The 16,109-nt window shown below is 46.2% G+C and overlaps 1 protein-coding gene across 1 annotated transcript in view; it reads left to right on the top strand.

Annotated features, from left to right (window-relative positions):
- pcsk5a (proprotein convertase subtilisin/kexin type 5a) overlaps positions 1-16,109 on the top strand; it is a 40,437-nt gene that overhangs the window by 15,750 nt on the left and 8,578 nt on the right. Inside the window, exons 18-30 of the mRNA XM_070440780.1 lie at positions 3,378-3,593; positions 3,939-4,054; positions 5,592-5,694; positions 7,110-7,246; positions 7,496-7,696; positions 7,938-8,006; positions 8,127-8,169; positions 8,332-8,474; positions 8,737-8,937; positions 9,238-9,321; positions 9,529-9,727; positions 11,915-12,129; positions 15,816-16,058. Coding sequence (XP_070296881.1) covers positions 3,378-3,593; positions 3,939-4,054; positions 5,592-5,694; positions 7,110-7,246; positions 7,496-7,696; positions 7,938-8,006; positions 8,127-8,169; positions 8,332-8,474; positions 8,737-8,937; positions 9,238-9,321; positions 9,529-9,727; positions 11,915-12,129; positions 15,816-16,058 — 1,970 coding nt within the window. The remainder of the gene's footprint in view (positions 1-3,377; positions 3,594-3,938; positions 4,055-5,591; positions 5,695-7,109; positions 7,247-7,495; positions 7,697-7,937; positions 8,007-8,126; positions 8,170-8,331; positions 8,475-8,736; positions 8,938-9,237; positions 9,322-9,528; positions 9,728-11,914; positions 12,130-15,815; positions 16,059-16,109) is intronic.

Consider the following 16,109-nt stretch of genomic DNA (forward strand, 5'->3'; position numbering starts at 1 on the left):
CATTAGCATCAATGCCTTCCTCTTGCAGGAACTGCTGACACAACTCCAGCCACATGAGGTCTAGCATTGTCTTGCATTAAGGAGGAACCCAGGGGCCAACCGCACCAGCATATGGTCTCACAAGGGGTCTGAGGATCTCATCTCGGGACTCTAATGGCAGTCAGGCTACTCTGGCGGAGCACATGGAGGGCTGTGCGGCCCCCCAAAGAAAATGCCACCCCAACACCATGACTGACCCACCGCCCAAACCCGGTCATGCTGGAGGATGTTGCAGGCAGCAGAACGTTCTCCACGCGTCTCCAGACTCTGTCAACGTCTGTCACGTGCTCAGTGTGAACCTGCTTTCATCTGTGAAGAGCACAAGGGCGCCAGTGGGAATTTGCCAATCTTGGTGTTTCTCTGGCAAATGCCAAACGCCCTGCACGGTGTTGGGCTGTAAGCACAACCCCCACCTTGGACGTCGGCCCTCATATCCACCCTCATGGGAGTCTTGTTTCTGACCGTTTGAGCAGACACATGCACATTTGTGGCCTGCTGGAGGTCATTTTGCAGGGCTCTTGGCAGTGCTCCTCCTGCTCCTCCTTGCACAAAGGCGGAGGTAGCGGTCCTGCTGCTGGATTGTTGCCCCCTACGGCCTCCTCACGTCTCCTGATGTAAACTGGCCTGTCTCCTGTAGCGCCCTCCATGCTTCTGGACACTACGCTGACAGACACAGCAACCTTCTTGCCACAGCTGCATATGATGTGCCAATCCTGGATGAGCTGCACACTACTGAAGCCACTTGTGTGGGTTGTAGACTCCGTCTCATGCTACCCACTAGCGTGAAGCACCGCCAGCATTCAAAATGATCCAAAACATTCAGCCAGGAAGCATAGGAACTGAGAAGTGGTCTGTGGTCACCACCTGCCAAGAACCACTCCTTTACTGTGGGGTGTCTTGCTAATTGCCTATAATTTCCACCTGTTGTCAATTCCATTTGCACAACAGCATGTGAAATTTATTGTCAATCAGTGTTGCTGTCCTAAGAAGTGGATCAGTTTGATTTCAACTGAAGGTGATTGACTTGCGAGTTACATGGTGTTTGTTTAAGTGTTCCCTTTTATTTTTATTGGCATGATATATATACAGTGGAGAGAAACAAGTATTTGATACACTGCCGATTTTGCAGGTTTTCCTACTTACAAAGCATGTAGAGGTCTGTAATTTTTTAATCATAGGTACACTTCAACTGGGAGAGAAGGAATCTAAAACAAAAATCCAGAAAATCACATTGTATGATTTTTTATAATTAATTTGCATTTTATTGCATGACATAAGTATTTGATACATCAGAAAAGCAGAACTTAATATTTGGTACAAAACCATTGTTTGCAATTACAGAGATCATACGTTTCCTGTAGTTCTTGACCAAGTTTGCACACACTGCAGCAGGGATTTTGGCCCACTCCTCCATTACAGACCTTCTCCAGATCCTTCAGGTTTCGGGGCTGTCGCTGGCAATACGGACTTTCAGCTCCCTCCAAAGATTTTCTATTGGGTTCAGGTCTGGAGACTGGCTAGGCCACTCCAGGACCTTGAAATGCTTCTTACGGAGCCACTCCTTAGTTCCCTGGCTGTGTGTTTCGGGTCTTGTCATGCTGGAAGACCCAGCCACGACCCACTCAATGCTCTTACTGAGGGAAGGAGGTTGTTGGCAAGATCTCGCGATACATGGCCCCACCATCCTCCCTCAATAGTGCAGTCGTCCTGTCCTTTGGAAAACATCCCAAAGAATGATGTTTCCACCTCCATGCTTCACGGTTGGGATGGGTTCTTGGGGTTGTACTCATCCTTCTTCTTCCTCCAAACACGGCGAGTGGAGTTTAGACCAAAACTCTATTTTTGTCTCATCAGACCACATGACCTTCTCCCATCTCCTCTGGATCATCCAGATGGTATTGGCAAACTCAGACGGGCCTGGACATGCGCTGCTTGAGCAGGGGACCTTGCGTGCGCTGAGGATTTTAATCCATGACGGCGTAGTGTGTTACTAATGGTTTTCTTTGAGACTGTGGTCCCAGCTCTCTTCAGGTCATTGACCAGGTCCTCGCCGTGTAGTTCTGGGCTGATCCCTCACTTCCTCATGATCATTGATGCCCCACGAGGTGAGATCTTGCATGGAGCCCCAGACCGAGGGTGATTGACCGTCATCTTGAACTTCTTCCATTTTCAATAATTGGCCAACAGTTGTTGCCTTCTCACCAAGCTGCTTGCTATTGTCCTGTAGCCCATCCCAGCCTTGTCAGGTTACAATTTATCCCTGATGTCCTTACACAGCTCTCTGGTCTTGGCCATTGTGGAGAGGTTGGAGTCTGTTTGATTGAGTGTGTGGACAGTGTCTTTTATACAGGTAACGATGTCAAACAGGTGCAGTTAATACAGGTAATGAGTGGAGAACAGGAGGGCCTTAAGAAAAACTAACAGGTCTGGTGAGAAGCCGGAATTCTTACTGGGTTGGTAGGTATCAAAATACTTATGTGCATGCAATAAATGCAAATTAATTACTCTAAAAATCATTACAATGTGATTTTCTGGATTTTGTTTTTAGATTCCGTCTCTTCGACAGTTGAAGTGTAACCTCTGATAAAAAATCGACAGACCTTCTACATGCTTTTGTAAGTAGGAAAACCTGCAAATCGCAGGTGTATCAAATACTTTGCTCCCAACTGTATATAAATATATAGCATGGCTTTAGGGTCCACTGTTTCCGCGGTTTGGTCATGATCCAAGGACTGGCCCGCCCGTTCCCCAGACCTGAATCCAATTGAGCACATCTGGGACATCATGTCTCACTCCATCCAGCAACGCCACGTTGCACCACAGACTGTCCAGGAGTTGGCGGATGCTTTAGTCCAGGTCTGGGAGGAGATCCCTCAGGAGACCATCCGCCACCTCATCAGAAGCATGCCCAGGCGTTGTAGGAGGTCATACAGGCACGTGGAGGCCACACACACTACTGAGCCTCATTTTGGATTGTTTTAAGGACATTACATCAAAGTTGGATCAGCCTGTAGTATGGTTTTCAACTTTAATTTTGAGTGTGACTCCAAATCCAGACCTCCATGGGTTGATAAATTTGATTTCCATTGATAATTTTTGTGTGATTTTGTTGTCAGCACATTCAACTATGTAAAGAAAAAAGTATTTAATAAGAATATTTCATTCATTCAGATCTAGGATGTGTTATTTTAGTGTTCCCTTTATTTTTTTGAGCAGTGTATATTTATATCTATATAAAAAAGTAAAACAAATACAGTACTAATCATGGAGCTAATAATCAGCGTCACCATCTACCTGAAGCGATAATGTCATGAGAGGGACAATTTATGTGTTTCCAGTGCACATGTTGTCTCCAGGTGCAGGTGTTTAGATGGGTTACATTGTATGTTTGTATGTGTGCGTGTTATCACAGGTGTGGGCATTGAGGCGTGTAACCAGTGTGCTGATGGGTACCTGATGGAGGAGTGGAGGTGTGTTTCCTCCTGTAGTCCTGGCTTCTATGCCACGGAGAGCAGCCCACAAAAAACTAGTGATGGACCCAGGATATGCAGGAGGTGAGTGAGCTCTGTGTCTTGGTGTAGGTGGATTGATCATTATTATAATGGCTGGCCTCATTCCAACATGTGTAGAATAATAATTGGCTGGGTGCTTATTTGTCCTATGTTACACGTGTGTGTTAATACACACGTGTGAATTGTCAGTTGTGCCTTCCTCATGGACACATTGACCGGTTTTTCACCTTGGGGATTCGAACTAGTGACCTTTCGGTTACTAGCCCAACGCTCTAACTGCAAGGCTACCTGCTGCTCTGTGTGTTTTATTGCGTGTTTCTGTCTGTCTATTTCTGTGCACATGTGTGTGTTTATGTAATCTCAGCCAGTCTGCTGGTACCTCCTCAGGTGTGATTCCAGCTGTCTCACCTGTGTGGGAGCGGGGAAGGGGAACTGCAGCAGCTGTGCTGGTGGACACAGTCTTGTGGACAAAGTGTGTATGGTCAGCACCATCTGTGGTGATGGTCAGTCAACCAACCAATCACTCTCCTTAAACTCACTCGTACAACCCAGTGTCTATTCCAGGGGTGAAAGTAAGGGGGTGCGGTACACCATACCTTAAAACGTGAGCCTATCACATTTATTAAAACAACATTTCAAGTAAACTGTAGGCTATTACACCACCTCTTATCATTACTGCATGTCAGAGGCATGAAAAATGCCTCTGGGTGGTATAGCCTACGCTCCAAAATGCGATGTGGCTCCACGAGAACACAGACATTTTGCCAAGGCAGAGATGAGTGGCCCACACCGAGACGCGCACGGACAGCAGTGGATGCATGAATTCCAAATGTCATTACACTTTGGCGTTTTGTGTAACAGATGTCTCGTTCCATTCACCACTGTTTGGAGGCTGGAAATACACTACATGACCAAAAGTATGTGGACACGTGCTCGACGAACATCTCATTCCAAAATCATGGGCATTAATATGGAGTTGGTCCCCCCTTTGCTGTTATACAGTAACAGCATCCACTCTTCTGGGAAGGCTTTCAACTAGACGTTGGAACATTGCTGCGATTAGGCCTGGCTCGCAGTCGGCGTTCCAATTCATCCCAAAGGTGTTCGATGGGGTTGAAGTCAGGGCTCTGTGTAAGCCAGTCAAGTTCTTTCACACCGATCTCGACAACCCATGTCTGTATGGACCTCGCTTTGTGCACGGGGGCATTGCCATGCGGAAACAGGAAAGGGCCTTCTCCAAACTGTTGCCACAATGTTTTAAGCACAGAATCATCTAGAATGTCATTGTATGCTATAGCGTTAAGATTCCCTTCCACTGGAACTAAGTGGCCTAGCGTTCTACTGGCGTCCGCCACCCCCTGATTCGTGCTTTGGACTGCCAGATGGTGAAGCATGATTCATCACTCCACAGAATGTTTTCACTGCTCCAGAGTCCAATGGTGACGAGCTTTACCCTACTCCAGCCGACGCTTAGCATTGCGCATGGTGATCTTAGGCTTGTGTGCAGCTGCTCAGCCATGTAAACCCATTTCATGAAGCTCCCGACGAACAGTACTTGTGCTGATGTTGCTTCCAGAGGCAGTATGGAACTCGGTAGTGAGCGTTGCAACCGAGGACAGACGATTTTTACACTCTACGCACTTCAGCACTCAGCAGTCTTGTTCTGTGAGCTTGTGTGGCCTACCACTTCGCGGGTGAGCCATTGTTGCTCCTAGATGTTTCCACTTCACAATAACAGCACTTACAGCGAATAATTAATTCTACTTTCATCCCTGGTCTATTCAGATAGTGAATCGTATAGCTACTGTGTTAGTGTAGGTCACACGTTATATTATTATTACAAAGTAACTATACATATAACTAATTAAACGTAATCTGATCAGTTTCCTTTCATTACAAATCAAATATAGTTGTATATGCCTCATCTTCAGTTGCTAGGTACAGCTGAATACTTACCCTCTGTACTAAAATATTACATGGTAATTACATTGAATTAGAGCAATGTAAATGTAAAATGTTGTCTTTGTGTTTTGCATGCAGGAGAGTACCAGGATAGCCATGGGAAGTGCCATGCATGTGACGCCACGTGTCTGAAGTGTACAGGCCCAAAGTCCGAGGAATGTATCAGCTGTGGCCCCTCTAGGTAAGTCTATGGTGAGGACTGTATCAACTATGGCCCCTCTAGGTAAGTCTATGGGGAGGACTGTATCAGCTGTGAGCCTTCTAGGTAAGTCTATGGTGTCTATGTAAGGCTATGGTGAGGACTGGCTCAACTATGACCCCTCTAGGTGAGTCTATGGTGAGGACTGGATCAACTATGGCCCCTCTAGGTGAGTCTGGTGAGGACTGTAACAGCTGTGATCCCTCTAGGTAAAGGGATTTCCATACAGGAAGAGATGGGGCGGAGCAGATTTCCCCATAATGGAGCAGATTCTTATTTTCTCCGCCTTGGCTGTGTGGCTTTCACATGCATGAGCACCGCCGATCGCTCCACCTGGATAGAATTCCGCCCCCGTCTAGCTGCATTGAAAATTATTGGCATCTCCTCCAACGCCTCATGTCTTTAGAGGGGAACTTTGGGATTTTGGCAATGACTCCCTTTTATATACTTCCCCAGAGTTACAGTAGATTAACTCGTGGATACCATTTTTATGTCACTGTGTCCAGTATGAAGGAAGTTAGAGGTATCATGCTAGCAGATACCCATAGACTTCCAGTCATTGCCATTGCGCTAACGCTAGTTAGCAATGGCTCACAAAACTACCTCTTGACTTCCTTCACGCTGGACACAGACATCCTCACCATAGACTTACATAGATGGCTAATAGTTGATACAGTCCTGACATTAGACTTACCTAGAGGGGCCATAGTTGATACAGTCCTAACCATCGACTCGCCTAGAAGGCTCACAGCTGATAGTCTTCGCCATAGAATAACCAAGAGGGGCCATAGTTGATAAAGTGCTTCATTGCCAAGTATCCCTTTAATCTATGGTTAGGATTGTATCATCTGTGGCCCCTCTAGATGTGTCTATAGTCGGAGAAATATATAGATATACTGGAGCAGACATACAGATGTCATAACAAAGAGGTTGACTCAGGTGACATACTGTACAGTTCAGCCATGGATATAAAATGCTCTCTCCCTGTGTCATCCTGTCTGAGACACTTATTTGTACATATAAAAGGTGCATTCTGGTAACTTGACATTCCCTTTTGGTAACACAAGGCAATTCAACAACAGAATTAGCCTAGAGGGAAAAAAAGAAGAGCCAGCTCTTTTTACAGGCAATGAAAGTTTCAGATTGTACCTTTTTTAAATGGATAGTGCGAGAATCTGTCCATTAAGCAGTTTTTCTACTTATTCAGAGTCAGATGGACTCGTGTTGGATACCATTTTTATGTCTCTGCGTGCCGTTTGAAGCAAGTCGGAGGTAGTTTCGCGAGCCAATGCTTACTAGTGTTAGCGCAATGACTGGAAGTGTACAAGTACCGCTAGCATGTACCGCCGGAAGCAAGTGTAGTTTAATAGTTAGCTGCTGTTGTCTCATTGTCTTAGGTCTCTGGATCAGGGTTGCTGTGTGGCTCAGTGTGCCCGGGGGAAGTACCAGTCAGGTGGCCAGTGCCACCTGTGTGACCACACCTGTGCCATGTGCCTGGATGGAGGGCCTGCCAACTGCACCAGCTGTGACACCGGTGAGGGGAAGGGACACCTGTCGTTCTGACTGACACAGTCCAGTGGACACGTGCTCTGGCTCTGGGACAACAAACACATTGCACTTATACCACAAAAAAAACGACGTTTTACAGTAATAGACTTAATAGTGTGTTTTGTGTGTGTGTGTAACGATTGTGCGTCTGTCTGCCTGCCTGCCTGTCCATCCATCCATATGCTTGTCCATCCATCCATATGCTTGTCCATCCATCCATATCCGTTTCCCTCAGACAAATTCAACATGGACCGCTACCTGTACAAGGGGGGTTGCGTCGACGCTTGTCCGGAAGGACATTACCATACGCAGGAGAAGAGCTGCGAGGCCTGCCCCGACAACTGCAAGCTCTGCTCCTCCGCCACACACTGCCTGCGCTGTAACTCCTCCTACTACACCACTGATGGAGTCTGCACCCGACTGGAGTGTGGGGAAGGTGACAGACATAGCCAGAATGTTGTTCTGTTTGATGTTGCGTTCTTATGTAATACCTGTCGCTACAGGTATGAACATGAAGAAGAAAAGTCTTTGAAGTATTTCTGTCTCCATAGAGAATCGTAATTCCCCTTTCCCGCCCCATCGCTCTCTCTCTCTCTCTCTCTCTCTCTCGCGCTCTCTTTGTCTGGCTCCCCTCTATCTGTCTGTCTTTCTGTCTCTGCCCCTCTCTCCCTCTGCAGGTGAGGTGGAGGATCCAGAGTATGATGACTGTATGGCCTGTGAGGAGGGCTGTAAGAAGTGTGTACTGTGTAAGTTAGTCTACCCATGTGAACCCTATCTATCTAACAGTTTGAACGCGGTTGGCGAGGGCCATGGGGAGAGAAATAGGATGAGAAGGTGTCTGAGTGTGTTTTTTCTGTCTTCGTCAGATAACCCCAGGCATTGCCTATCCTGCACTGACGGCTTTTACAAGTAAGTAGAGCAAGGAATAAAAATCTTGTTTTAATCTTAACGAAACCCCTCTTATATTATGGAATATCACCTCAATTGTCAATATCTCCGTGTGTGATATGTAAATGAATGGGTGACAGTGGAGGAAGACGACAACAAACCAACTTCTTGCGTTGAGTTTAGATTCCAAGATGGCTGCTACAAGAACTGCCCAGCGAAGACGTTCAGCGTAGAGGAGGAGATGACCTGTGTGCCGTGTGATGAAAAGTGCGTCAGCTGTGACGAACATGAGTGCTACTGGTGTGAAACCGACCTCTTCTTATCAGGTAAGGGTTTGGTCGGTGTGTGTGTGTGTGTGTGTGTGTGTGTGTGTGTGTGTGTGTGTGTGTGTGTGTGTGTGTGTGTGTGTGTGTTTGTGTTTGTGCTGGGGTTTGTGTGTGTGCTTGCGTGTGTGTGCTTGTTTGTTTGTGTGTGCGTGTGTGTGTGTGTGTGTGCTTGCGTGTGTGTGCTTGTTTGTGTGTGTGTGTGTGTGCGTGCTTGCGTGTGTGTGTGCTTGACATGTTTTAAAGTGTGCTCTGTTCCACCCAGAGGGGAAGTGTGTGCCGGAGTGTCCGGACGGTTTCTACGGAGACGAAGACACCCAGGAGTGTGAAGAGTGTCACTCTGACTGTGTGACATGCAGCGGTCCCGACAGTGACGACTGTGTGTCGTGTGAGGAGGGGAAGAGCCGGGAAGAGGGGGAGTGTGTCTCTACACAGGATTCCTGCCCTGTTAAGACCTTCCTCACTGGTGAGATTTAAAGGATCAATTTACCGAAAAATAGATGGATGTTACCACACTGTTAGGGCGTACTTCAGAAATGTATTTCATTACATTGTTAGATGATTGCTAATGACCTTGGCACTTCACTTTACCCTGTGAGGGAGTTTGTTACATTAACATTGCACCTCGCTGCAGGAAAGCCATTTCGAAAATGTAACTATTTAATCCCAACAACTTTAGTTGTAGGCTATGATTATTATGAGAATAAATCCCCTGGTACTGTATGATATTGACTTGTTTGGTGTTTTCTCGTGTTCTTCCCTGCAGGTGAAGGAGAGTGTGAGGCCTGCCATGCCTCCTGTGACTCATGTTCAGGAGAGGAGAAGAGCCAGTGTAAAACCTGTGTGAAAGGTCTGCCTGACGATATTTCTGCCTGTCAATTTGTCAGAATGTGTGTAGTGTGTGCCCGTCTGTTTCCAGTGAGGTCACCTTAAGCCCTGCGAAAAAGAGAAAGATAAGCTGGTTCAGTTCTGGTCCCGATTGCAGACCGTGACAGTGTGCGTGCCTGCGTCTGTGTCTGCGTCTGTTCTGACCGTATCCTTCCTGTGCTCCTCCCAGGGCGGTTCCTGTCAGCAGAGCAGGTGTGTGTGTTGAAGTGCCCAGCGAGCTCGTTTGCCAGCCGGCTTAGCGGTGTGTGCGAGCCGTGTCCTCGGGGGTGTGCGCAGTGTGCGGACGAGCATCGCTGCACCCGCTGTCAGGTGGTACGCAAGGCCCCGCTCTACCTGCAAGACGGACAGTGTGTTCGTCAATGCCAGAGGTCAGAGTTCATATGAGTATGGTGAAGGTGATAGCGCGGGATTTAGGCAAAGAGGCCCTTGATCTACCTAGTCAGATGAACTCGTGGATACCATTTTTATGTAGTCTGTGGCTGCGAATACGGAGCTTTTGCCCTCGTTCCCGCCCTTCCGGGAAACTGGATCACGTTCTGCGCATGCGTTATTTTACGCACACTATGTAACTACTGCTCACACTCGACCCCTCCCTTCATGTTTCTCTCTTAACCCTTCTGAACCGTGATCACGTAGCCTCTGTCTCTGCCTCGTATTTCTGAACAGCGGGAATAAAAACCCTGCGGCGCGATGAACAAACGTTCCCAAACATACGTATTATGAAGGCTATACAACCTCATCCTGTCCATTGTAACGGATATTGCAGTTGCACAAGCAGCACACAGTCCCGACATGTTGCGTTGGAGCAAAACCAATCAGTGTTTTGTGTGAGGATGTAGGGTAATCTTTATAGTTGCTGCCATATCGTAGCCACCAGACAGAGTTCCTGAAAAAAAGAGCACTACTACTTAAACTGCCTGTCTGCCTCCTGCTTAGCCAATGCTTGCAATGATGATGACAAATGAACATTATCTCGCTGCTTCGACTTCGTGTCTGTGTCTTGCTGGTGTTTGATACGCTGTCTAGACAGCTGCATGCAACTTCCTGCTTGAGTTTTGCGTTTGGGGCAAAAAAAACTGTCTGTGTCTTAACCATGCAGAGGTCCCTACGAACTGCTATTTTTCTTCTCAATGATCATGCAAGTACTGCACGACTTGGATACCTAGCTGTTCAACTAGGCAGCCGTTCTAGGCAGCCGTTCTAGGCAGCCGAGCGTGTATACAGACCGGTAACCAGAGTCTGACAATGGGCGAGTTCATTTTGCGTCGCCCGGTGCACTATAACACCCCTCTTGAAGAAAGAACATGAAAACCGTAGGGATGGTACCAGGTTTCCTCCTGACCTGACACTTGGCATTTAGGCCAAAGAGTTCAATCTTGGTTCTTATGGTCTGAGAGCCCTTTAGGTGCCTTTTTGCAAACTCCAAGCGGGCTGTCATGTGCCTTTTACTGAGGAGTGGCTTCCGTCTGGCCACTCTACCAAGGAGTGGCTTCCGTCTGGCCACTCTACCATAAAGGCCTGATTGGTGGAGTGCTGCAGAGATGGTTGTCCTTCTGCACAGAGGAACTCTGGCGCTGTGGCAGTGACCGTCAGGTTCTTGGTCACCTCCCTGACCAAGGCCCTTCTCCCCCGATTGCTCAGTTTGGGGAGTCTTGGTGGTTCCAAACGTCTTCCATTTAAGAATGACGGAGGCCACTGTGTACTTGGGGGACCTTCAATGCTGCAGAAATGTTTTGGTACCCTTCCCCAGATATGTGCCTCGACACAATCCTGTCTCAGAGCTCTACAGACAATTCCTTCAACCGCTATAGACAGATGTGTGCCAATCAATTGAATTTACCACAGGTGGAATCCAATCAAGTTGTAGAAACATTTCAAGGATGATCAATGGAAACCGGATGCACCTGAGTTCAATTTAGAGTCTCATAGCAAAGGGTCTGAATACTTTATATATTTGTTTTCATTTTACAAACATTTCTAAAAACCTGTTTTCACATTGTCATTATGGGGTATTATGTGTAGATTGATTTTAGAATAAGGCTGTAATATAACAATTTTTTCATCTTTAATCCTGCTCCTAGAAACTCCCAGGGTCTGCAGGTTTCTGTTCCAACCCAGGGCTCATACACAATTTTGATCATGATTCATTGCTCCTCTCCACACACATCATTGCTGTGGAAAATGATGATATATTGTATGGCATGGTGATGTATTCACCTCTTTATCTAAACGGCGTATATACCTTTCATTTTACAGAACTGGAGTGCCTGCTGAACTCTACCGTACCTACTCAAACCTTCTCAGTTGTAATGACAGCTTTCCCAGAGATGCTCTTCTCCATCACAATGTTGTGGATTGACTCCAATTGCTCACTCCCCCTTGTGGATTTAGAAGCGTTGGATTGGTCTAGGCAATTTACACCATACTTCCAACGCCATTCCACGAGAGGGAGTGAACGGGTGCACACTTTGGGGAGAAGGCTAGAGAATGACCCCGTAAACCTCAGTGTGCAACTTAACGTCCTATCTGCTGTGCTCTCCCACTGTGTACTGTAGTGGGTATGCAGCGGGCCAGGTGTGTCGCGGCTGTGCGACAGGCTGTGCCTCCTGTGAGAAAAACGCCACCCACTGTCTGAGCTGTGTGGAGCCCTTCCTTCTGTACAAACACAAGTGTGTGGAGGCCTGCCCCCCTGCACACACGCTCAGAGACGGGGAGTGTCAGCACTGTCCCACAGCCTGCCAGGAGTGCAGCCCCAACAGCGAGTGCACAGGTGAGACACACAGACGAGAGTAGTGATGGCATATTTGTATTTATTACAAATAAATTACAGGTCTACTCTTCCTGGCGTTCAGCAACATTAAGGCAGTTATATACAATTTTAAATATTACATGACATTGCATTTCATGACCCTTTTCACAACATATTAAGTGTCCTCCCTCAGGCCACTACTCTACTATCTCATATCTACAGTCGATGTGTACGTGGGTGTAGAGCGCGTCTTATAATGTGTATGTGTGTCTCTTCTATCTGTTTTTTAAAAATCGGATTCTACTGCTTGCATCAGTTAGCTGATGTGGGATAGAGTTCCATGTAGCCATGGCACTATGTAGTACTGTGCGTCTCCCATAGTCTGTTCTTGACTTGGGGACTCTGAAGAGACCTCTGGTAGCATGTCTTGTGGGGTATGCATGGGGTGTCTGAGCTGTGTGCTAGTAGTTTAAACAGACAGCTCGGTGCATTCAGCATGTCAACACTTCTTACAAAAACAAGTAGTGATGAAGTCAATCTCTCCTCCACTTACATGCATATTTGCATACATATTGTTAATATTAGCTCTCCGTGTACATTTAAGGGGCAGTAGTGCTGCCCTGTTCTGAGCCAATTTTTCGAGGTCCCTCTTTGTGGCACCTGACCACACGACTGAACTGTACTCCAGGTGTGACAAAACTAGAGCCCGTAGGACCTGCCTTGCCTATGTGTTGTTAAAAAGGCAGAGCAGCGCTTTATTATGGACAGACTTGACCATGACAGTTTACAATCCAGGGTTACTCCAAGCACTTTAGTCACCTCAAATTGCTAAATTTCCACATTATTTATTACAAGATTTAGTTGAGGTTTAGGGTTTAGTGAATGATTTGTCCCAAATACAATGCTTTTAGTTTTAGGATTAACTTATTCTTGCCTCCCATTCTGAAACTAACTGCAGCTCTTTGGGTTGTAGTGATTTCACTCACTGCAGTAGCTGACGTGTATAGTGTTGTCGTCCGCATACATAGACACACTAGCTTTACTCAAGGCCAGTGGCATGTCATTAGTAAAGATTGAAAAAAGTAAGGGGCCTAGGCAGCTGCCCTGGGGAATTCCTGATTCTACCTGGATTTTGTTGGAGAGGCTTCCATTCAAGAACACCCTCTGTGTTCTGTTAGACAGGTAACTCTTTATCCACAATATAGCAGGGGGAGTAAAGCCATAACACATATGTTTTTCCATCAGCAGACTATGATCGATAATATCAAAAGTGGCACTGAAGTCTAACAAAACAGCTCCTACAATCTTTTTATCATCAATTTCTCTCAGCCAATCATCAGTAATTTGTGTAAGTGCTGTGCTTCTGAATGTCTGTCCCTATAAGCGTGCTGAATTCTTTTTCCACCTCTCACTTTACAGAATTTGAAATGCTTGTCTTTCATAATTTGATCAGTTATACTTGGATGTGTAGTGTCAGCGTTTGTTGCTGGCATGCCAAGCTTAAGTTTGCTAATCTTGCCAATTAAAAGTAAATGCCTAGTAAATAGTAAATGCCTATCAGTGGGTTTTGTGATGAATGAATGATGAAATGGAGTTGAGTTTGCCTTTTTGCCCCAAAATTAATTTAAGGTGTTCCAAAGCTTTTTACTATCATTCTTCATATCATGTATCTTTGTTTCATGGTATAGTTTCTTCTTTTTATTCAGTTTAGTCACATGATTTCTCAATTTGCAGTACGTTTCCCAATCGATTGTGCAGCCAGACTTATTTCAAATCAAATCAAATTTTATTTGTCACATACACATGGTTAGCAGATGTTAATGCGAGTGTAGCGAAATGCTTGTGCTTCTAGTTCCGACAATGCAGTAATAACCAATGAGTAATCTAACCTAACAATTTCACAACAACTACCTTATACACACAAGTGTAAAGGAATGATGAATATGTACATAAAAATATATGAATGAGCGATGGTACAGAACGGCATAGGCAAGATGCAGTAGATGGTATCGAGTACAGTATATACATATGAGATGAGTAATGTAGGGTGTGTAAACATATAAAAGGGGCATTGTTTAAAGTGGCTAGTGATACATGTATTACATCAAGATGGCAAGATGCAGTAGATGGTATAGATTACAGTATATACATATGAGATGAGTAATATAGGGTATGTAAACATTATATGAAGTGGCATTGTTTAAAGTGGCTAGTGATACATTTTTTACATTTTTGGCAGCAGCCACTCAATGTTAGTGGTGGCTGTTTAACAGTCTGATGGCCTTGAGATAGAAGCTGTTTTTCAGTCTCTCGGCCCCTGCTTTGATGCACCTGTACTGACCTCGCCTTCTGGATGATAGCGGGGTGAACAGGCAGTGGCTCGGGTGGTTGTTGTCCTTGATGATCTTTATGGCCTTCCTGTGACATCGGGTGGTGTAGGTGTCCTGGAGGGCAGGTAGTTTGCCCCCGGTGATGCGTTGTGCAGACCTCACTACCTTCTGGAGAGCCTTACGGTTGTGGGCAGAGCAGTTGCCGTACCAGGCGGTGATACAGCCCGACAGGATGCTCTCAATTGTGCATCTGTAGAAGTTTGTGAGTGCTTTTGGTGACAAGCCAAATTTCTTCAGCCTCCTGAGGTTGAAGAGGCGCTGCTGCGCCTTCTTCACCTCGCTGTCTGTGTGGGTGGACCAATTCAGTTTGTCCGTGATGTGTACGCCGAGTAACTTAACACTTACTACCCTCTCCACTACTGTCCTATTGATGTTTATAGGGGGGTGCTCCCTCTGCATTTTCCTGAAGTCCACGATCATCTCCTTTGTTTTGTTGACATTGAGTGTGAGGTTATTTTCCTGACACCACACTCCGAGGGCCCTCACCTCCTCCCTGTAGGCCGTCTCGTCGTTGTTGGTAATCAAGCCTACCACTGTAGTGTCGTCTGCAAACTTGATGATTGAGTTGGAGTCGTGCATGGCCATGCAGTCGTGGGTGAACAGGGAGTACAGGAGAGTACAGAACGCGAGTACTGTACCTTGTGGGGCCCCAGTGTTGCTAGTTTGCCATTCCTTTTGCCTCATCCCTCTCAACCATGAATTTTTTTAATTCCTCATCAATCCAACGGGATTTAAAGGTTTTTAGCCATTTTCTTAATGGGTGCATACTTATTTGTAACTTCAATAAGCAATTTCATAAATGTGTCAAGTGCAGCGTCTGGTTGCTCCGGATTACACACCATCAACAACATAGGTATCACTACAAAACGTCTTCTATGACCTCTTATACACTATATCCAGCTTTTGGAACCTGATTTTCCTAGATATGGCTACTATATTGTGATCACTACATCCAATGGATTTGGATACTGCTTTAAAGCACATTTCTACAGCATTAGTAACGATGTGATCAATACATGTTGATGATTTAATTCCTGTGCTGTTTGTCACTACCCTGGTAGGTTGACTGATAACCTGGACCAGGTTGCAGACACAAGTTGCAGCTTGATGAAAGCCAGTCAATATTTAAATCACCCAGAAAATATACCTCTCTGTTGATGTCACATACGTTATCCAGATAAAGGGCAAAGAGAGAAAAATAAATATAAAAATCAATAGGTAGCCAGACAGGGAACAAGAAATTCCCTATCTTAATCCATCAGTCTCCTTTCTCTCTCTCCCTCCCTCCCTCACCTCCTTCCCTCACCTCCTTCCCAGGCTGTGAGGAGTACCACTTCCTCTACGAGGGCCGCTGTGTGACGGACTGTCCCGAGAGGTTCTTCCAGGACTCTGAGCAGGACGTGTGTGTCCGCTGTCACCCTGACTGTGACCAGTGTGACGGTCCGGATGGGGACGACTGTGACTCCTGTGCAGACCCAGAGGCCACCCTGCACAACGGAGCCTGTCTGCCAAACTGCCCCTCCCACACCTACAGGGACAGCAGGACTGGGCAGTGCAAAGGTGAGGAGGCTTGGATCTTGACACAGTGGTTCCCAAGCATTTTAGGACTGA

The sequence above is a fragment of the Salvelinus sp. IW2-2015 genome, linkage group LG4q.1:29 (genome assembly GCF_002910315.2).
Source record: "Salvelinus sp. IW2-2015 linkage group LG4q.1:29, ASM291031v2, whole genome shotgun sequence".
NCBI classification, from domain to species: domain Eukaryota; kingdom Metazoa; phylum Chordata; class Actinopteri; order Salmoniformes; family Salmonidae; genus Salvelinus; species Salvelinus sp. IW2-2015.